At 32.8% G+C, this 23,077-nt stretch overlaps 1 protein-coding gene across 1 annotated transcript in view; it reads right to left on the bottom strand.

Annotated features, from left to right (window-relative positions):
• Positions 1 to 7,898: 7,898 nt before the first annotated feature.
• The window catches only part of LOC114338162 (potassium voltage-gated channel protein Shaw), a 99,970-nt gene continuing 84,791 nt past the window's right edge, over positions 7,899 to 23,077 (bottom strand). Inside the window, exon 7 of the mRNA XM_050656015.1 lies at positions 7,899 to 8,074. Coding sequence (XP_050511972.1) covers positions 7,899 to 8,074 — 176 coding nt within the window. The remainder of the gene's footprint in view (positions 8,075 to 23,077) is intronic.

Below are 23,077 nucleotides of genomic sequence, written 5' to 3'. Positions count from 1 at the left end.
TACTTTAAGTCGGTAGGACACACCGTTTTCTAGAAAAATCGATTTTAAAGTTTTTAGTTGTGAGAATTTGAAAAAAAAAATTGAAAAAAATTAAAAAAAACGATGTATTTTACCAACTTAAAGCAAGAGTAACTTTAAGTACTCGAATATCTCATAACTGAATAATCTAGTGTCAAAAATACTTAAAAGTTAAAGACAATAAGGTTATGCTATAAAATAAGTGTTAACCTACCCAAAACGGACGCCTATGACCGGTACTAGAAATTCACCATTAATGAAATCGATTAATCTCTGGAATATAAATAAATGTACCAGTTTTCATCTTTCTAAATAGTTTTTTTTTTAATTTTTTTTTAAATTCAAAGAACGAAAAATTTTCAAATCGAATTTTCTAGAAAACGGTGTATCCTATCGACTTAAAGTAAGAGTACCTTTTAGTACTAGAATACCTTTTTAATAAAGAATACCTTTTTAATACCTAAAATTTAATAATTTAGAGTCAAAAATGCTTAAAAATTAAAGGCAAAAAAGTTAGGCGACAAAATAACCGTTGCCCTACTCAAAACGGACGCCTATGACCGGTACTAGAAATTCGCAATGGATGTAATCGATTCATTTCTAGAACGTAAATACGCATACCAATTTTCGTTTTTCTAAATAGAAGTGTTCTGGAGGTATTTAAGAAAAACTAATTACATGACGCCATCTTCAAAGAGCTCTAGCTCCCTTAGGAAGCATTTTCGGACTAGGTGAATGGGTTAAATTGTATTAAAATTATCTGGGGAATCGCCTGTCTTCGTTTGTCGGTAGAGTTTCTGGACACCTTGAATAGTGTGTCGCATTTAAGATGAAGAGAGCCCTATATTTTTCGTCTATCAAAATAACTACTGATTTGAAATTTTGCACAGTCATAGTGGTAGGGGAGCCCAAGCGGGGATTTTTGCAGTTACTCGAGCGCGTCAGATTAGCATATGGGAGAAAGCTGGTACTCTGCAGATGTACCTCTACCATATATTGGCTCTTAACACAGGGGAGTTCGTTAAGGGGGGCCCGAAAAAAAAATCTATCCTTAAAAAAACTCGAAATTGTCAGATTAAGATACGGTAAGTTAAGTACATGCAAAAGAGTGTATATTTCAAAAATCTGACGATTGGAGCCGGGCGTAAGGAAATGGGCGAGTCCCAAAGTTTCACAAGAAAAAAGCGAATAATTCGCGAAATGATTGACAGATCGAAAAACTAAAAAATATGTGCTCAATATTTTTTTAAAATCTATCGAATGATACCAAACACGACTTCCCACGGAGAGGGGTGGGGGTAAATTTAATATTTTAAATACGAATCCCGCGATATTTCGCGAAATGAACATCAGATCGAAAAACTGTAAAATACACTGATTCAATATTTTTGAAAAATCTATCGAATGGCACCAAACACGACCCCCATGGACGTGGGGTGGGGGGTTACTTTAAAATCTTAAATAGGAGCCCTAATTTTTATTGCAGATTTGGATTCCTTACGTAAAAATAATTAACTTTTATTCAAAACATTTTTTCGAATTATCGATAGATGGCGTTATAATCGAAAAAAACGATTGTTGGATATGGAAAATTAAATTAGAAAATGGCAAGCGCCCACTAAAATGGAAAACTTTACTTAACTTTTTTTGGTTTTAGGACCTACTCTTTACAACCCAATAGGTCCCCAAAGCGCTCGAGTGACTGCACATTTAGCATACTTTGCTCCCCTACCATAGATATTGAAGGTTTACATTTTTTAATATACTCAACTGAAATTTAAATATTAATCGCGGCCTACTGCGAATCCACAAACAGGGTTAATTTTTGTATATTTTGCTTCCCGTTAAGATATCGGAAAAAGTTATTTGAAAAATTTGTTCCAAATTAATATTATTCTACCTCACATACAAAATTCGCAATTTTATATTTTTCTCAGTATTATTAGTGAAGACCCTAAATATTCATCTCAGGACAGCCAATTTTAGGTTTTAAGTTTCTCACTACAAATAATGGAAAAACTAAAAGTGCGAATTTTGTTACGAAATTTAGTATGTGAGTTAGGATAATATTTGGAACAACTTTTTCAAATAACTTATTCCCATACCTAACTCTAACACTAAGCAAAATATCCAAAATGTACCCTGTTTGTGGAGTCGCAGTGGGCTGCGTTTAAAATTTAAATTTCAGTTTAATATCTTAAAAAATGTGAACATTCAACCTTTATGACTATGAAAAACTTCAAATGTGTATTTAATTTTATAGCCGAAATATAGAGCTGTCTTCATCTTAATGCGACACACTTTATGTAGAAATAGGATTAGAAGAAAAATATAAATAATTTAGAACTCATCATGATATAAAAACGAAAAGAGCATAAGTAATCAAAAATATCTCATTCAATACAAATACATTCATACAATAAATATATACTATACTATACAATGTACAACATACAACCAATAAATAAACGCTTAGGGAATACCATAATCTATGGATATTAGAAACAGTGGTAAAAAATTACAAATAAACTAAAGCAAGTTACCAATTCGCTTGTAGAATCTCTTCACTTTGAACTGTAGAAGACGGACGAAGTTTTAGCAGTACCATGTTCAGCAGTTAGTCGGCATTTGTTAATGTTTATTACACACTACCGCACATCAAACCGCATAAATCGCACACTACAACACACTAAATCTAATACATATTTTATCACTACACTTTAATCAAGTAAAGCAAAAACCCACGAAAAATATTCCGTAGATACAAATATAAAATATCTCGGTTCCACCTTCACGATGGTAAAACATAAACTGAAATACCAGAAATAAATACTATAAGGCGATAATTTCATTAGATGAACAATTCTTTATCTATTTCGCTATTAATGAATCATTTTGTAGGTATATAGGTAATTAACATTTTACGGAGATTTTTATACAGGGTGTCCAGAAACTCTACTGACAAACGAAGACAGGAGATTCTTCACATAATTTTAAGATAATTTAACCCAATTTACTTAGTCCGAAAATGCTTCCTAAGGGAGCTAGAGCTCTTTGAACATGGCGTCTTGTAATTAGTTTTTCTTAAATACCTCCAGAACGCTTCTATTTAGAAAAACAAAAATTGGTACGCGTATTTATCTTCAAGATATAAATCTAATCCATCCATTTCAAATTTCTAGTACCGATCATAGGCGTCCGTTTTGGGTAGGACAGCGGTTATTTTATCGCATAACTTTTTTATCTCTAACTTTTATGCATTTCTGATACTGGATTATTAAATTGGGAAGTATTTTAGTACTAAAAGGTACTTTTGTTTTAAATCGGTAGGACACACCGTTTTCTAGAAAAATCGATTTAAAAACTTTTCGCTTTTTGATTTAAAAAAAAAATTCAAAAAGAAAACTGTTTAGAAAGATGAAAACTGGTCCATTTATTTATATTCCAGAGATAAATCGATTTCATTAATTGCGAATTTCTAGTACTGGTCATAGGCGTCCGTTTTGGGTAGGTCAACAGTTATTTTATAGCATAACTTTTTTGTCTTGAATTTTTGAGCATTTTTGACACTAGATTATTAAATTATGAGGTATTCGAGTACTAAAAGTTACTCTTACTTTATGTTGGTAAAATATTTCGTTTTTTGTTGAAAAGTTCTTTCAATTTTTTTTTCAAATTCCAACAACGAAAAATTTTCAAATCGATTTTTCTAGAAAACGGTGTGTCCTACCGACTTAAATCAAGAGTACTTTTTAGTACTAGAATACCTCACAATTTAATAATCCGGTGTCAAAAAAGCATGAAAGTTAAGGACAAAAAAGTTATGCGATAAAATACCTGTTGCTCTACCCAAAATGCACGCCTATGACCGGTACTAGAAATTTGCAATGAATGGAATCGATTCATCTCTGAAAAGTAAATACGCATACCAATTTTCGTTTTTCTAAATAGAAGCGTTCTGGAGGTATTTAACAAAAACTAATTTCATGACGCCATCTTCAAAGAGCTCTAGCTCCCTTAGGAAGCATTTTCGAACTAGGTGAATTGGATTAAATTGCCTTAAAATTATCTGAGGAATCTACTGTCTTCGTTTGTCGGTAGAGTTTCTGGACACCCTGTATAGTAGACCAGGGCATTTAGCACTGAAAACATTGGAATAAATCGATTTTTAAATACAGCATCTAGAGATTTGTAACTTTTTGCATTGTGCTCAGGATGATGTCAGGAAAAAGTCTTCTATAGAAGAATGGGTGGAAATGCATAATTATTGCACTTTAAAGTGCATAAAATGCACCCACATGTGTATAAACATGTCAAAATGAGCATATTAAGGGCCAGGTTTTGTTACTCAGGAGTTTTTGAGGTCGCTGAACACGAATACGTCATCAGAACTAACACCTGGAGCACGGCTAGGGTCACGTCATCTTCTGGAGTTTCGAGGGATTTGGACACTGAATTGATGCACACAGATTACGCAAGAGGTTTTTGGAGTTACTGAACACGAATACGCTATCAGGACCGACCCCCGGAGCACCTGGTGCCCACAAACTGCTAAGGCACGTCATCTTCTGGAGTTTCGAAGGTTTTTGGCATTCATTAATTGCAAACAGATTACTTGGGGGTTTTTAGGTGGCTGAAAATGAATATGCCATCAGAACGACACCCGGAGTACCTGGTGACTAGGGTCATGTCATCTTTCTAGGGTCGTTATCGTCTGGAGTTTCGAGGGATTTCGGTATTGAATTGATGGATACAGATTACGCAAGTGGTTTTTGGAGTTCCTGAATAAGAATACGCGATCAGATCTAATTCCCGGAGTACCTGGTGCCCACTGTCACTGCTAAGGTACGTCATCTTCTGGAGTTTTGGTGGTTTTTGGCATTTAATTGATGCAAACAGATTACTTGGGAGGTTTTGGGGTTGTTGAAGACAAATATGTTATCAGGATGACACCCAGAGCATCTGGAGACTATGGTCACGTCATCTTCTGGAGTTTCGAGGGAATTCGGTAATAAATTTACGCAAACAGATCACACGGGAGGTTTTTGGTAATGCTGAACCCGAATTTGCCATTAGAATCGACTTTCGAAGCTCCAGGTGTCCACGGTCACTGCAAAGAAACGTCATCTTCTGGAGTTTCGAAGATTTTCGACACTGAATGCATGCAAATATATTCATAGGAGGGTTTTGGGGTCGCTGAGAACGAATATACCCTCAGAACTGATCCCCGGACTACCTAGTGCCCAAGGTCACTGCTACGTCATGTCATTTTCTGAAGTTTCGAGGGATTTCGGTACTGTCGCAATTCTGCAACCACGAGGCAGGTGGGTGGCAGCATGAACATTAAATTTTAGGGAAAACAATATATATTCGTCAAATAAACATTTTTTCGTGTACTCTGACGAACTTAAAATGTGTTTTGAATTAAATAAATTACATATAGGTACGCTTCATTTTGTGTCAATTAATTTACTTCAAAAAAATTTGTTTGGACAATCTGTAAAATAATTATGTTAATGTTTATATTACTGAATATCGAATTGAATACCCTTTCAAATGAGTTAGTACACAACCCCTGTTCTCATTAAAACAATCATCGATTACGTCATTACGGCCTGATGGATGACGTCACTATTATGTCATATACATATATCAAAAAATCCTAACTTAAAAATAAAAATCGACTTGTTTTTTGATTTTTCTCCAAAGTGGCATATTCTCGAAAAATTGAATTTATTTCATAATATTGAAACACTCTGTAATATATCAGCGCTATCTTTCTACTGACAAATTATTTGCTGTCTCGTAAAGTAATTCATAAAAAAATCGCAAAATTTTAGAAACTTCGATATAATTAGTTAACTATTTTGTAGAACTATTTCGTTTTATGTTTTCACAACATATAAAAAATGGTTAAAATGATTAGAAATAAAAGTAAATAATGTTCGATACAGAATATTAAAATTTTAAAACCCAATGAAAAATTTATTTTGCTACAATTAAGGGAGTAGTCACAAAATCTTATTCCAATGCTATTTAAATACATTCAGTTTTTTTTTCGAATCCTGAGAAAACTAATATATATGTTTGAACAATTTAAACGCAGAATAAAAGATTACATTATTACCGAGGGCCGAAAGTCCCTTAGATTAAACAGAAAGTTTCTTTTGAGTGAGATATTTGAAATTAAAAATTAAGCTAAATATTCTCTTTTTTTTCACCCCTGTAGATTATTAAAATTAAACATATAGAAGTTTTCAGGGACTTTCGGCCCTCAGTGATAATGTAATCTTTCATTCTGCGTTCAAATTTTTCCAAAATTCTCCAGTTTTCTAAGGATTCGAAAAAATGAATGCTTTTAAATAAAATTAAAGAATAGAATAGAAATAATGCTAGAAAAAATAGAGATGAAAACCCCCAGAAAGATCGATGGTCACTATACCTAGATAGAGCTAGAAGTACAGATATACGACGGAGATGCAAAGTGAAGAATATCAAGGACCGAGTAAGAAATATAAGACGATACCTTAGTGTGAAAACCTCGTATCTACAGGATACCTACAGAACCTCGTTACAGGAGAGATTTTAAACTTAATTTCTGCATACTACATAAAACAAAAAAACTATCTTTACATATTTTTGATTCTGGGTACGTTTAGATCATTACACATACATTTTTCATATATATTTTGGGTTAGAGTATGCAGAAATTCAGTTAAAATTCACTCATGTAAAATTTTCTGTAAAATGAGACACGAGTTTTTCACACTAAGCCATCGACGAGTAGAAATAAATATAAGCCGATTAGTGGGAAGACCACGAAAATGATGGAATAACAACTTACTGGAGGCGCATTAAAAAACAGACAGGTATCTCTACACAAAAAGAAGAAGAAGAAGAATACCACTGTAATTTTACAACTACCTACAAAATTTTAAAAACCGTTAGCAATAACTTTCGATCAGTACGTGTTGCCAGTTCTGATATACGGAACTGAAACTTGGGCTTTTAGCCACAGCGTAGTCCAAAACTTCAAGTGACTCAGAGAGCTAAGAAACGGAGAATGCTCAACATTAAGCTCAGTGATCGCAAGTACAATGAAGAGATGAGAAGACGATCAAAAGTAACAGATGTGATCCAGAAGATCGCCATGCTAAAATGGAACTGGGCAGGATACATGAGAAGAATGGAAGACAACCGCTGGACAAAGCGAATTCTCGAGTGGCGACCAAGGCCAAGCAAAAGAAGTACAGGCAGACCTCAAACAAGATGAACTGATGATATCCAGCGAATGGCTGGTCACAACTGGATGTAAGAAACAACAATCAGATATAAATGGACAAACCTAAGGGAGGCTTTCATCCGACGATGGATGGAATAGCCGTTGTTGATAATGATGACAGATTTGGTAAATAGTTTCTTCAACTGTTACATAATTTACTTTTATTTCTAATGAAACTTCTTCGAGTATTAATCACATAATATAAAAACTTGGTTCGTATAAAAATGCGTTTATAAAACAGTATACTCTCCCTATAACGAATAGGGTAATTACGAGGTTTCGCTAATAACGAGATACATTAGGTGTCCCATAAAATTCCTATTGAACTATAAGCCTCTATAACGAGGCATATTTAGTTATAACGAGGGAAAATGAGATCAACGAACATATTTCTTTTCCTGTTTCTTCGCGGTGATGGCTAAATAAATACCCCAGCTGCCTGTATACAGAAATGCCCAAAATCTATGTGCTTATCGAGACCAGTGATGTAGTAAACTCCACCACCTGTCAACTTATATCGAGGTAGTTAGTCTGAAATTTCAGTTATCGTTATAGAGGGAGTCTACTGTAAACATCTCTTTATTAAAAAATTATTCGTTTATGATGATGTCTTCACTGTAGTCGTATAAGTTTGGCCAGAACTTTGAGCTAGATTTACTTGCGTCGGTTGCGATGTTGGCGGACTCTCAAATTTTGGTTTGCCCATCAAAAACGCTGGATTTGATTCTAGTCCAACCCCGTTTGGATTTAGGGATGATGTCACCCCTATCAGTCCTGTAATCAGAAAAATACTTTAGAATGTGTATATGCCAGTGGTTTATACGACTACCACACCATGCTTCACAAGACCATCAAAATCCTTAAGGAAAGCTGGATGCATTAGAAGGAAGGAACGGTTATTCTATAAGAGCTACGACCCTTCATTAAACATGTTAAGATTTTTTAGATATATTATTTTTTATAGTCTTAATAATAAATACAATAAAAACATTTAAACATATTTCAAGTGCATTTTTCAAACATTCCTCATTCGATAGAGTAATTGAAGTGGATAGAAGAACGTAATATTCTCAATGGATCATGCTTAGTTACTGTCTTAGCTTATTTAACTCTATTTAGAGGGACATGCCTACTACGATATAAGACTGCTAAAATACACTGCGCCTCAAAATTAACGCATAATTTTAAAAACCCTGGTAAATCAAATAATTTAAATTTCTCTGATTTTTGTGATAATATATTATTGTTACCCCCGGTATATTACAAAAGTTATCGCAAGAACGGTTAAAAACGCTGATGTTTTATCACTTTTTGCAAAAAAATTAAAAACACGCTAGTTGTGTTTCATTTTATTTCGAATTTAGTTGGGTTGGAATTAGACCGGGCATTATCGTCGCCCCCGCTAGCGAAATTATTCCGATTCAATTTTTTTGCACAAACTTACTCAAAAATAGGTCCTTATAACATATCCACAGGGTGCCGGGTGGTGCCGTGGCCGAGAAATTGTTCAAACCATTTTTTTTTAAACAAATTTACAAAAAATTTTTTTTCATTTCGAACAATACTTTTTTAGATAATTTGGATCATTCTGAGCAAAAAATATTTCTTTTCATTTTTCTGTAAAATTGATTGTTGTCGAGTTATATGCGATTAAAAATTTGAAAAATGCAAAAATGGCCCTTTTCAAGGCCTAATAACTCGATTAAAAATTATTATTATGAAATTCAGAAAGTGGCCAAGTTAAGTTTCAAACCCCTTCTTCAAGGTCCTGAAGAAATTTTTGTTATTATTTTATTACAAAGCTGCCATTTTTAATTATTAACAATTAGCGCTACAGTTCAACAGTATACTGTTAGCCACCGTTAGCGTCGTCGCCCCCGTTAGCGAAACTATTTTGATTCGATTTTTTTGCACAAGCTTACTCAAAAAGTAGTCCTTATAACATATTCATAGGGTGCCAGGCGGTGCCGTGGTCGAAAAATTGTTTAAACAAAAAAATGTTCGAAATGAAAAATTATTTTTGAGAATTTGTTTAACACAAATTGTTTAAACAATTTTTCGATCACGGCACCGCCCGGCACCCTATGGATATGTTACAAGGACTACTTTTTGAGTAAGCTTGTGCAAAAAAATCGAATCGGAATAATTTCGCTAGCGGGGCCACCGATACTGCCCGGTCTAAATACGTTGTGCTGAACGTTCAAAGGGGCTTTTCAAGTTTATTAAGTGTTTTTTCCTGAAATTCACTCAGTCAACCATTTCAAGAGTGTTAATACGTTTTCTGTTACTGGAAGTAACTCGAGAAAACTCAGTCAAGGCCGAAGAATGGTTACAACTCCTAATCAAGACGGGTTTTTAACACTTCGTACACTGAGATAAAGGTTTGTTACCAGTATTTCTCTACAAAATGAATTTTTGGATCGTTATCTATTTAGAATCAGCCAAAATACGATTAGAGAAAGACTTGCCAAAAACGACCTACGCCCTGGAAGGGCACCAACTGGCCCATTATTGACCAGAAACCGAGAAGGCAAAGATTAAATTTTGTTCGTGAACATGTTGATTAGAATAATGACGATTGGAGAAGAATATCCCCACCGATGAATCCAGGTACTGTCTTTTTTCTGATGACAGGAGAAACAGAGTGTACAGAAGGCCTGGGGAACGCTACGCACAGTGTAGCACCGTAGGGACTGTACACTGTACTGTATGGTCACAGTATAAAGAGGGACCTCTAAAGTTGAACCTCTATATACTGTGGTATGGTGACGGCTCGGTAATGGTGTGGCGTGGAATTAATTTGGAGGATCGTACGGAATTAGTTAGAATAGATCGCCGGCGGCTTGCATCGCAGACGTATATAACAGACATTTTAGAAGAGCATGTCGTGCCATTTGCACCATTTATGGGAAATAATTTCAAGCTTATGCAAGATAATGCCAGGCCACACATGGCAAGAATTCTGCAGCAATATCGTCAGGAGGTTGAAATTCCTGCCATGGATTGGCCTGCGAGAAGTCCTGACCTCAACCCAATAGAACATATTTGGGACGCCATAGGCAAACGACTACGACAACTACCTAACGCACCACACACATTAGATGAACTGTTTTTGAGGTTAGTTGAAATTTGGAATCAAAATGATCAAGAAGAAATTAGAACGGTTATTCTCAGTATGAGAGATCGTTGTCAAGCAGTGATAAATGCCAGAAGAGGCAATATTCGATACTAGTACTCGGTACTATACACTAGTCCTTTGTTGAACTTTAAAAATTTCAATTCCATCATTTATTTATAGGGTTAGTTTGCTTAGATCAGTTGTTTGTTTAGATGTTTAGATTTATGATATTATATTGTAAATTTCAATACATTTTTTGTAAAAAAGAAAAGTTTTTATTTAAGATGTTCTAAAACAACCATAATGCAGAAAAGAACAAACGAAAATTTTCTCATTAAAACTCAAAATAAGAATTTTAAAATTATGTGTCAATTTTGAAGCGCAGTGTAGTTATAATTCAATCAAGTAGCCTCTATCCAAATTGGAGAGAGTCGTACTGAAAAAGTACTCATCGAACATGGAGTACCACACTGTTGTGTTTTGGCAACCAGTCGTTTGAATCTGTACTCTGAAGAAATATTTAGAGAGGCTTTGGATGACAGACAAGAGAGAGTAAACCTAGGTGGAGAAGTAGTCAACAATATCAGATATGCTGACGATACAGTCATTTTTGCAGAAAATTTCCAGACATTGGTAATTCTAGTCAGTTAAGCAAGTTATCGGGGAGGCCTTAAGTCAACATTTCAAAGACAAGAAGGATGGCAGTTGGAAAGATTAATATGGATCAAAATCTGCTTTCTCTTAATGAAGAGGAGAAATAAAACGGATTAACAATTTCAATTACCTTAGCAGCTGGTCAAATGTAAATTGTGACTCTGATGAAGAGATAATAACCAGGATCGGAATATCACGTAAGGCTGTTATTACCTAGAAACCAGGTTTACGTAACAGAAACCTGTCGATGAATATAAGCAAGAAGGTCCTGAAATGTGTAGTTTATCCTATTGTATGGTTGCGAGACGTGGACGTTAAAAATCGCAAAAATTAAAATAAACAAATTAGAGTCATTCGAATTGTGGTGATAACGTCAGATCCTAAAGATATCGTGGGTTTCGCATACTTCCAATGAAGATTTTCTTCAAATGACGAATTGAGAACGTCTGCTGATAAGCATCATAAAGAGGAGAAAAACAGAATACTTCGGTCATAACATACTTATAGGATCTAAATTAAATACCCTCTACTTCGCCTTGTAATACAAGGGAAAGTGGAGGAAAAGAGATGGATTGTTCAAAAGAAACTTCCATAGCTGCGTAATGTTAGACAGTGGTGTGGTTCCACACTAGAAGAAATATTTCGTGGAGCAGACGTTTTGGCCAACGCCTGAATATGAACACGGTAGTTAAAGAAGAAGAAGGAATAAAGTCAAAATTATATTTTTCTTTTTTTTTGTCTCTGAGTTCCTATTTTGCACCTAAAGTTTCTAAATCATATAAAGATTATTTAACATTTTTTTAGCTATTGAATGATACCTCAAGGGACCTAACTTTCAATGTGTTTTTACTGAAGTGTGACGCATAAGTGTGATAAAGTGGGATAAAATGTGAGAAAGTGTGATAAAAGTGTAATAAGATAAGTGTGATAAAGTGTAAACGCATAGTAAAAACACATCACATGAAGTTATTTTAAACATAATCCTATATTTAGTCCATTATTTCACGGTTTTTGTTTTGCTCTAAATTTTAAAGAACCGCTTGGATTGACATGAAATTTGGCATACGCATAGCTTACATGTCAAAGAAAAAAAAGTGATATTGTGCCGATGTGTGCTTTTGCCCTGGGGGTGACTTTCACCCCCTCTTGGGGGTGAAAAAATATATGTCCAAAATAAGTCCGGAAATGGATAAACTGACTAATTTTAAGTAACTTTTGTTCTATAGAGCTTTTTCGCCAAGTCAACACTTTTCGAGTTATTTTCGAGTGAATATGTTCATTTTTCAACAAAATAACCACATTTTTAGACGGTTTTTCGTAAATAACTCAAAAAGTAAGTATTTTGTCGAAAAAAACGTTCGTAGCAAAAATAGAGCCTATAAAAAAATTAAAAAAATGGTGTACGCGTTAGGTCTCTGGATCTCGTACCAGAGTTCTCGTATCGAGAACTAGAGTTATAGCCAATGAGAAATAGATTCATATTCACCAAATTTCAAATAGAATATTTCGACGTGAAATATTCAAAAAATTAAGCACTTTTTGGGGAAAACCCATTATAACTTTTTTAAAGTGTTTAAAAAGCTTTATTTATGTTTTTACAAAAAGTTTCTAGCATTAAATTTAAGCAAGTTACACTCAAAATAAAGTTGGTCCCTTTTGTTTTTGCAAAAAAAAAATCGGGAAGACCACCCCCTAATTAGCAACTTAAATGAAACTAATCGTTGCCGCTCCACAAATTATTTTACTTATGTTGTTTTTATATGATCTGTAAGTTTCATCAATTCAAAGTGCTTATTTTTGAAAAAATTTGGTTTCAAAATAAAATTTTTAAAAATTTAAATTTTGAAAAATATGATTTTTTTCAAAATAACTTAAAAATTGTTAGAGATACCAAAAATCTCGAAAAACAAAAAAAGTCAGATTTTCTTTTCTAAATATCATGTATTTTTTTGTTTTTCTGTTAGACAAAAATTGATCAAGATTTGGTATTTCTAAATTTGCATATTTTCGTGATCAGTGACTCGTTCAACCCCTTTTAACTACAGCCCTTTCAATAATAAGGACTTTGAACTGATGAAACTTACAGATCATATAAACAATATATACACGAGTCAAGAAACTTGTGAAGTCGTAACGATTAAGTTCATTTAAGATACTAATTAGGGGGTGATTTACTCGATTTTTTTACCAAAACCAAAAGGGACTAACTTTATTTTGAGCGTAACTTGTTTAATTTTGATGCTAGAAATTTTTTTTATAAAACAAAAATAAAGCTTTTTTTAAAAACTTACAATAAGTTGTAATGAGTTGTCCCCAGAAATGTGCTTCATTTTTGGTTATTTCACGTTAAATTATTCCATTTGGAATTTGACGAATATGAACCTACTTTTCATTAGCTATAACTCTGCTTCTACTAGGTATAGAGACGTGATATATACACCATCTTTTTAAATTTTTTATAAGCTATATTTCTGCTCAGAATTTTTTTTCGACAAAATACTTACTATTTGAGTTATTTGAGAAAAACCGTCTAAAAGCGTGGTTATTTTGTTGAAAAAATGAACATATTCACTGCCAAATAACTCGAAAAGTATTGACTTAGTGAAAAAACTCTATAGAACAAAAGTTACTTAAAATTAGCCAGTTTACCCATTTCCTGATTTTCTTTGGACGAATATTTTTTCACCTCCAAGAGGGGGTGAAAACCACCCCCAGGGCAAAAGCACATATCGGCACAATATCACTTTTTTTCTTTGACTTGTTAGCTATGTGTATGCCAAATTTCATGTCAATCCAAGCGGTTCTTTAAAATTTAGAGGTTTTGCAATATTTTACCGTTAAAGAACGGACTAATTAGTTATTTTACAAATTATTCATTCTAAGTAGTGATCTTTCTTCTAAATTTATCAAGTCAGAAGAACCGTACTATCTATACTATAATCACAATAACGATGCACTAGGAATAAACAATAGTCCAGGACGCATCTGTTTTGAGATGGACGTTGAGAGGTGACTCATATTTTTTGCAGAAATTTTTTGGAATTAACTCCTATAATAATAATTAGGTTATCCTTCCACTCCAAAATGTCCGGAAGATTGTTTAAATAATCAAATTATCAAAAAATGAAGGAAGAATTCAATTTTCTTGGTTTTTTGATTATAACTTTCAAAGTATTCACTTTCGAAAACAGTTGTGCTGATATAAAAGTTGCGTAATTAAATTTCCTACAATATAGGGTTGGTTACAAATTTTAAAAATTGTCACCATTGTTGGAAAATAGCAATAATTGCGAGAAAACCATAAAAAAACAAGTATTTGCATTTTACGTTTTACAACCATTTATGCTACACTTAGGACCTTCATGTTTTACCCAGAAAAACTATATAATATAGTTAAATAATACTGTAAATTTCATTAATATCGGTGCAATAGATTTTGCAAAATAAATTTTGCAATTCAGCTTTCGCAAAAAAATTAATTTTTTCAAAATGTTGCAGGACTGAAAATAAAGCAGATAGCAAGTTGAATTTTTTTGCGTATAGAAAAATACCGTACCTTACATTTTCAATTTGTAAAATTAAAATCCATTAACTATCACGGCGGCGTCAGGAATTTTTTAAATAAACATTAATTTTTGGTGCTACGCGCAGGACAGCGGTGTTCGATTCACACAAGTTGATTTCCACCAAAAATTTCTTCCAATCTTTATCTAATATATTATTTTCTTACACTACATTTTGTTGTATTTTAATATTTTAATTCCATAAAAATCAAACTAATTTGATTATTGTTTGTGAAATATTGTTTAAACAGTTGCATATGTTTAAAAATAATAAACTTTTATTCTCTAACTTAAAATATATGAACAAAGAAAGTTTTTGCCAAAAAAGTGTTATTTCAAAGGACAGAGCATGTGTTTTTATTTTGCAATAAACACATTTATTTATTTATATCGAAATGTACTAAAAATTAAAATTTGTCAGTCATTATCAAAGGTCATTGGAATGCCCAATCAGAGCAAACTATCCGCTGTCCTGCGCGTAGCACAAAAAAATGTGTATTTTAATAAAATTCCTGACGCCGTAGTGGTTAACCGATTTTAGTTTTGCATATTGCAAATGAAAGCTACGGTATTTTTCTATATGTAAAAAAAAATTAAACTTGCTGCCTGCTTTATATTCAGTCCTGCAAGATTTTGAAAAAATTAATTTTTTTTGCGAAAGCTGGATTGCAAAATTTATTTTTTCTACAACCACTATTCAAAGTGCACTTTTCTGCACGGTTTTATGTTAGCAAACTTGATATTTTCTCACAATATAAGATATTTGACATTAGTGTGCAGAAAAGTGACGTTTCTGTGCCGCAAAGTGACGTTTCTGTGCCGCAAAGTTCTTTTCTGCACAGTTGACTACCTCATTCTGAGTAACGTTATATTCTGTTTACATCCGTGGACTACCGCATTCTGAGTAACGTTATATTCTGTTTACATCCGTGGTTAAACTTTAGACAAATATATAACCTATAAGACAATTATTATATTTAACTATAGCATAGAAACTAAATTATGGATGTTACAACTGTTTTATTTTACAATTTTATTCTTATTAAACATTTTATAATTATCAAATAACCAATAAGGATTTAGCAACCTGTGCAAGAGACGTCGAATGAAGTAGGTTTTGTGTAAATCCGTGACTGCATAAAAATATAACGTCAATAATGTGTAATAATTGTTTAAATTTAAACAAATTAAGGCAGTGCATTAATTTTTTAACTGATTTCTGTGCAATTTATTTAATTATAAGGAATTTAAATTGATTAGTAGGTATTAATTAAATACAGTTTAAAATTTATCACATAGGTACCTATTATAAATAATCGTCGTTTGGAAATTGTGATTTTTATTTTTAGGAAAAACTGTGCTTGTAGAAAAAGTATAGTGTGAAACACGTGCAGAAAGGTAATTTCTCACTCGTTTGAATTGCGGCACTCGCTTGCGCTCGTACCGCAACTTTTCAAACTCGTGAGAAATTAGTACCTTTCTGCACTTGTTGCACAATATACTATTTCAAAATCTATTCAACCTATCTTAATGAAATTCACAGTATTATTTTCTTATGTCATTAAGTTTTTCTTGGTAACATATGAAGGTCCTAAGTTTAGTGTTGTTCTGAAGCTATTTCCTTGTGGCATTTTTATAATTAAGTATTTTCTATGGGAAATGGGCTCTCCTTTATCTCCATTATTGGCTAATATATTTATGGAGGATTTCGAAACTAATATCATTTCTAAACAAAATTTAAAACCCACAGTATGGTGGAGATATGTAGATGATTTGTTTTCGATATGGCCTCATAGATCAGAATTGTTGGATACATTCCTGAATATTATAAACGATCAAGAAGAGACAATAAAATTTACAATGGAAAAGGAATACAATAACACTTTGCCTTTCCTCGATGTTTTAGGCTCAAAGAAGGATACTGGATATGAGACTCAAGTATATAGAAAACCAACACACACCAACAGATATCTCAATCACAAATCAAATCACAACATCAACTTAAAAAGGGGAATCATTAAATCCTTATATGATAGAGCCAAAATTACTTGTTCTAACGAAAATTCATTTTTAGAAGAAAAACAATTGTTAACATCTGTTTTATTAAAAAATGATTATCCTTTATCGTTTATAAATAAGGAATTGACAAGATTGGATCGAATGGAACAGAACTACTCCTACAACATTCACAAGAAATAATACGAGGAAAATAACAATACAATATATATCCGAGAAACTTAAAACAATAGGAAATAAGTTCAACATTTCAACAACATTCAAAACAACAAACACATTGAGATCTATTCTATCTAAAACTAAACCTAACAATGAACAAGAAAGAACAAAGAATTGCATTTATAAAATACCTTGTGAATGTGAACAATTTTATTTAGGTGAAACATCAAGACCATTAAACGTTAGAATAAGTGAACATCAGTCTTATATTAAAAATAGAGAATTTGATAGATCTCAAATATGTCAACATGCATGGGATAATGAACATAGAGTTCAGTGGAGAGATTCAAGTATAGTTCTGAAAGAAACAGATAGTAAAAAGAGAAAAATCAAAGAAGCGGCTCTAATTATGCTAAATGAAACCAATTGTGTCGCAAATTCCTCGGTAGAATGCAGTAGGATGTGGTTACCCATATTAAAGGAGGAAGTCAATAGAAAGAAAATACCACGATTAGTAAGTCAATAACATATCGAGTTAGTACAAATTTTATATTTTAGTATTACTTATTGTATATCTATATATTATTAATATTATTTATAATTCAAACATATTAAAGTCAGAATTTGGTATTAGTTTTTTGAAGGTAAATTAAATGTAAGACCAAATACTTACGATGTCGGGATAGTATCACGACGTTTTTTTCCTGGTTTTCCCTCGTGATTTACAATGGAATCTCTAACGCAAGAATTCTACTGTCATCGTTGCATTTGGTTGTCTTTTTAAAGACAGATCACATGCTATGATTTTTTTGCGACGGATATTCTTGAGTTGGGATTGATTTCATGTAATCGAATGAACTATCTCCCAGGAAGTAAAGTCGTCCCAGGAACGCAACTCATAAATATTGGCGATATCATTTTAAAGTCTTCTACTTTAAAATGTATAATATACGTCTAAATTGCCAATATAAATGAGTCAGATTAAATAAATTATTAGAAGAATTTTTTTACTTAGCAACAACATTTTTGTCTATTTTAATAGTATTTTGTATTTTGACAACGAAACCCGATTTGGGCTTCGAAACGTTAATAAATTCATTTTTTAGTAAAATTGTGGCTTATTTCCCATAGAAAATACTTAATCCTAAGTTTAGCATAAATGGTTGAAAAACGTAAAATGCGAATACTTGTTTTTTTTATCGTTTTTTCGCAATTATTGCTATTTTGCAACAAGGGTGACAATTTTTAAAATTCTTAACGAATTCTATACTGTAGGAAATTTAATTGCGCAACTTTTATGTCACTACAACTTTTCTCAGAAATGAATACTTTCAAAGTTATAATCAAAAAACGAAGAAAAAAATCGAATTTTTCCTTCATTTCTTGACATTTTGATTATTTAAACAATGTTCCGGACCTATTTGAGTGGGATGATAACTCAAATATTATTATATTAGTTACTTTCAAGCAATTTATGCAAAAAAATATGAGTAACCTCTCAACGTCCAAATGTACTAATATTTTTACATATGCGCCCTGGTCTACAAAAAAAAATTAAACCTTGTAAATCATGATTCGGGAGTAGTCCTCGTAACATTCAACATGTCTTGGTTTGCTTATTTCTAGTGCATCTTTATTGTGATTTTAGCGTAGTTCTTTTCTTCAACTGTATGAATGTAACAAAATTCTTTGTATGTAATTTTTTTTACAAATAAGGAAATGCTAATATGACATGATCCATTGTAGAATATTCTTATACATTATAAAGAACACTTAAACATTCAAAATACAACACCAAGTTGACGAATTAAACTATACTATGAAAGATATTTTTGAAAATTCAATACGTGTCTACAATTTTTCAAGCGATTTCACTTGAATTATAATTGTAAAACACGTTCATTTACTTTATCACAAACCCAAATATTCTTCTCCTAATTCTAAACTTATTTTTTATTTAATTTAGCTTAAACGGCTCGACAACTAAGACCATTGGTATAGTACAGTTGATTTCGCAATCATATTTTAGTGTAATGTGTAGTGTCTATAGTGAGTAAATGTCTTGTTACTTGGTAAAGTCGACTTCTTTGTCTTTACAAAGACACGCTAATTGTATCCGAACGTCTGCGGTCCCTCCGGTGAGTACCGATCCTACAAGGATAGAAATTATTTTTATTTATTAATTTATAATAAAAAAAATCGTACTCAGCTGGGATTCGAACTCACCACCCTTGTTTCAAAAGGTAGGTTATCTTACCACTGAGCCCCAGAGGGGATAAATCTATTTAAATTGTAAATATTTTAATAAAATCTTTCTTATTGGTTCCTATATAAAATGTAACAATTATTTAGAAAATTATTTAATTTTCAGTAGTAATAACCCAAGGACATTGATAATTGTTCGAAAAAATTTTATAACAGATTTCGAAAGCTTGTTGCTTGGAAACAGACCGACGCCGTAGACGGAGGTCTGTTGCCTGTAAGCAACAAGCTTGAGAAAGTTGTTAAAAAATTTTTGAGCATTTATCAATGTTCGAGGGTTATTCGGATAGAAAATTTTTTACTGTAAACAGTATTCTTTGGTATATTTGATTCGATAATTTCATTAATATTCTCATCAGTATTACAACCAAATCGTGACATTTTGAAATATTGAATATTTGAAATGTCAAAATCGAAATGAAACGAAATGTAGATATCCATAGCTACATGATTGAGTGAAAACAGCCCATGGGATCTGTTTTCAGTATAATGTTGGTTTTATTGGTTGTATTCAATCAGATGACCACAAATTAATTGATTTCATTGGATTTCTAATTGAGCAAAAAAATTTTCAATTTAATTCCTCAAAAGGTCAAAATTGAGGTCGGACAAATAAATAACAATTATTACTGAAATGATATAGCGGCTACATCGTTAATTAAAGCTATAAATAATCCTGAGTTATAGCTTCAGACGACTTCCAATTGAACGCAAAATATCAAAAAATCAGGACAATAAATTTAAATTTCCTACCAATACAAAACCATATTACAATTCATCTATAGGGGCGATATGATATATAGAATGATATTATGTTAACGCTTTTTTGAAATCAGTATGTTTTAAGTAGAAATTTGACTAATATGACAATCTATTGTTTTTGTCATTAAAATAAAATAAAATCGATAAACGGCTTAGATTTTTTTTACTCCTTTTCTTTTTTTTGCGTCTATTACAGCGTTTTCCAGCCGAATTTCCAGAGTTTTCTGTCAAAGCTCTTAAGTTTTTAAACCCGTGGCAGTCATTGCATCTTCGACATCTCTCCAGAACAGTCTTGGTTTACTTCGTTTTCTTCTGGTGGGCGGAGTCCATGTTTCTATCTATTTTGACCATCTATTTTCAGGCATTGTCTGCAGGTGTCCATAACACTTAAGTATTTTGGCTTCAATTGTGTCTATTATGTCTAGATCAATCTCCATTTCTATACTAATATCTTCGTTCCTAACCCTATTAAGTCTAGTGAATCGGCAACATCGTGTAAAATATGTAGTTCATTTTCATGGACTTAATTTTTGATTTGTTTCCTTGAGTTCTTTCCCAGAGTTTGGCGCTCTACAACCTTTTTTCTTGTTTTTCTTCAGCCTTAACCCATTCGCTGCCTATCTAAGAGGATGGAACTTATCTAGGAGCCATTTTGTTGAACGGCACCTGACCAAGTCAAGTATGGCAAGTAACCATATCATGCGCTGGCGCGTTATCGGCAGCGAATAGGTTAAGTAATCCAGCTTTGTACATAGGCCTCCTCTAATTCAATCCTGTGTGTTATATTTTGCGCCACTTACTTCCAGTTGTGTCCTCCAATCTTGTTAATGTCATCAGCCCATCTTATTTGATCCAGTGCAAGTGACCTTGAGGGTTTCAGTTAAATATGTTCAGTTATAACTATTTATTTAAAGAAATACGATTTTAAAACTGATGTTTGTATATTTTAATACATAAAATATAAATGAATATTTATTCTATAATCTACCACTATTTCTCTAAACTTTAATATTCATATATTTAATCTACTTGGTCCTAATTCAAAATAACAGGAAAGTACGGTGACACTCATGCATTTTTATTGATCTTTTATCAATTTATTCAAAGACACTTAGAAAGGAAAATACGGGTACATGCTTTCTTGTGGCCAACACAAATTTGAAAATAAACCATTTATTATTGCTCAATATGTAAGATTTCATTTACTTGTAAAGTAAAAGTAAGTATGTATAGACGGTTGCATTTCGATTCAATTCTAGTCTCTTACCACTCCCACTATCAAGAAGTACATGCGTGTTTCATGGATTTTGAAAAATCGTTTGAAAGAGTACGCTATGATAAGCTAAGAGACATTCTTGAAAAAAAGGACATAGATAATAAAGATCTGCGAATGATTCTCAATCTATATTGGAATCAGAAAGCTGACATCAAAATAGAAAATGAGAGAGTACAAGCAATAGAAATACGTAGAGAAGTACAACAGGGATGCATTTTGTCACCACTGCTATTTAATGTATATAGTGAAAGCATCTGTCAGGAAGCTCTTTTGGGGGCAAACGAAGGAATCGTAATCAATGGAGAGGTTGTAAATAATATTCGATACGCGGACGACACTGTACTAGTTGCAAAAACAGTAGATGAATTACAACGATTACTTACAAGCATAAATATTGCTTGCAACAATTATGGCATAATATCAATATAAAAAAACCAAGTACATGGTCTTCAGTTGAAACATGACGCAACCATCACATATAAACGGCTATCAAATTGAAAAAGTATCAAGTTACAAATACTTGGGAACTTTAATAAACGAAACTGGAGACCAAAACAATGAAATAAAAAGACGTATCGAAATTGCCTTCATAAAGATGAGGAAATTATTCTGCAACAGAGATATAAGCATCCTTCTACTATTTAGAATGCTAAGAGGCTACGTATTTAGCACGCTATTATACAGTGTAGAGGCTTGGACTCTCAAATAGAACAACATAAAAAATATTGAAAGTTTCGAGATGTGGTGCTACGAGATGCTGAAAATAAGTTGGGTTGAAAGAGTCATAAACTTTGAAGCAATACGAAGGATAGATAAAGACCCAAAAATTTTGTTAACGATAGAACGAAGAAAACTAGAATATTTGGGCCACCTGGTGAGAGGACATAAATACGCATTACTTCAAAATGTAATGCAAGGAAAAATAGAAGGAAAACGGAATCCAGGCCGTAGAAGAATGTCATGACTGCGGAATTTGAGAGAGTGGTTTAGCTGCACCACTAACGAACTAGGTATTTATGTCAGCTGTAAACAAGGCCAGGGTAGCCTTGATGATTTCCAATCTCCGATATGAGTGGCACAAGCAGACAAAGACCAGTCCCTTCCACGTGTTTCAGAGTCTACCCATCATCAGAGAGACTTGTAAGAAGACTGACCTGAATCAAAATGCACCGGCTAGTATAGCAATTATAACGAAATAATATATTTGTGTAAATTTTTGTGGTTTGTATTTGATTATGAAACAATTCGAGCAAGTAAATGGTTTATGTTCAATTTTTAATCACAATAAAAATTCATTTTGTTATATACCCCTCGTACTATTCAACCGGTTCATTACTTTTGGTACCATTTGATCTGAAATTGGAGAGACGCCGGCTTTGCTCTGAAAAAAATTAATTACAATTTTGTATATAGTTACCAGTTACCTTTGTTTTACCACCTATTGTTAAAAATTAAGAATTAAGAATTTATAGTATAAGCAATATAAATCACGGTAAAATGTTTGTATATCTTCTCACTTTTTACCGTGATTTATATTCCTCAAACAAAGACCCAGATAACACTGCAAAGGAAAATCTTAAGAACGAGATAATAAATGTCAACTCAGAAGTACTCCCTAATATAGAATCCTTCGAAATAAAACAAGCTATGGCACAACTAAAGAACAATAAGGCTCCGGGCCCAGATGGAATACTTGCCGAAAAAGGAGGGGAGTGAAATTATTCTCGAATAATTGAAAAATCTTTTCAACGAATGCCTTCACAAAGGAGAAGTCCCAGATGATTGGAAAGAAAGCTTGACAATAATTCTCTTCAAAAAAGGAGACAGGGGAGATCTGAAGAACTATTGGCCAATTTCCCTGTTGTCCCAAATGTACAAACTGTTTATGAGAGTAATATCTAATAGGCTATCGTCGAAGCTTGATAGCTATCAACCGGTAGAGCAGGCGGGATTCCGAAAGGGTTACA

Source organism: Diabrotica virgifera, chromosome 7 (assembly GCF_917563875.1).
Source record: "Diabrotica virgifera virgifera chromosome 7, PGI_DIABVI_V3a".
NCBI lineage: Eukaryota > Metazoa > Arthropoda > Insecta > Coleoptera > Chrysomelidae > Diabrotica > Diabrotica virgifera.
Note: the sequence above shows the minus strand (reverse complement) of the source record. Positions and strands in the feature narration are given on the sequence as shown.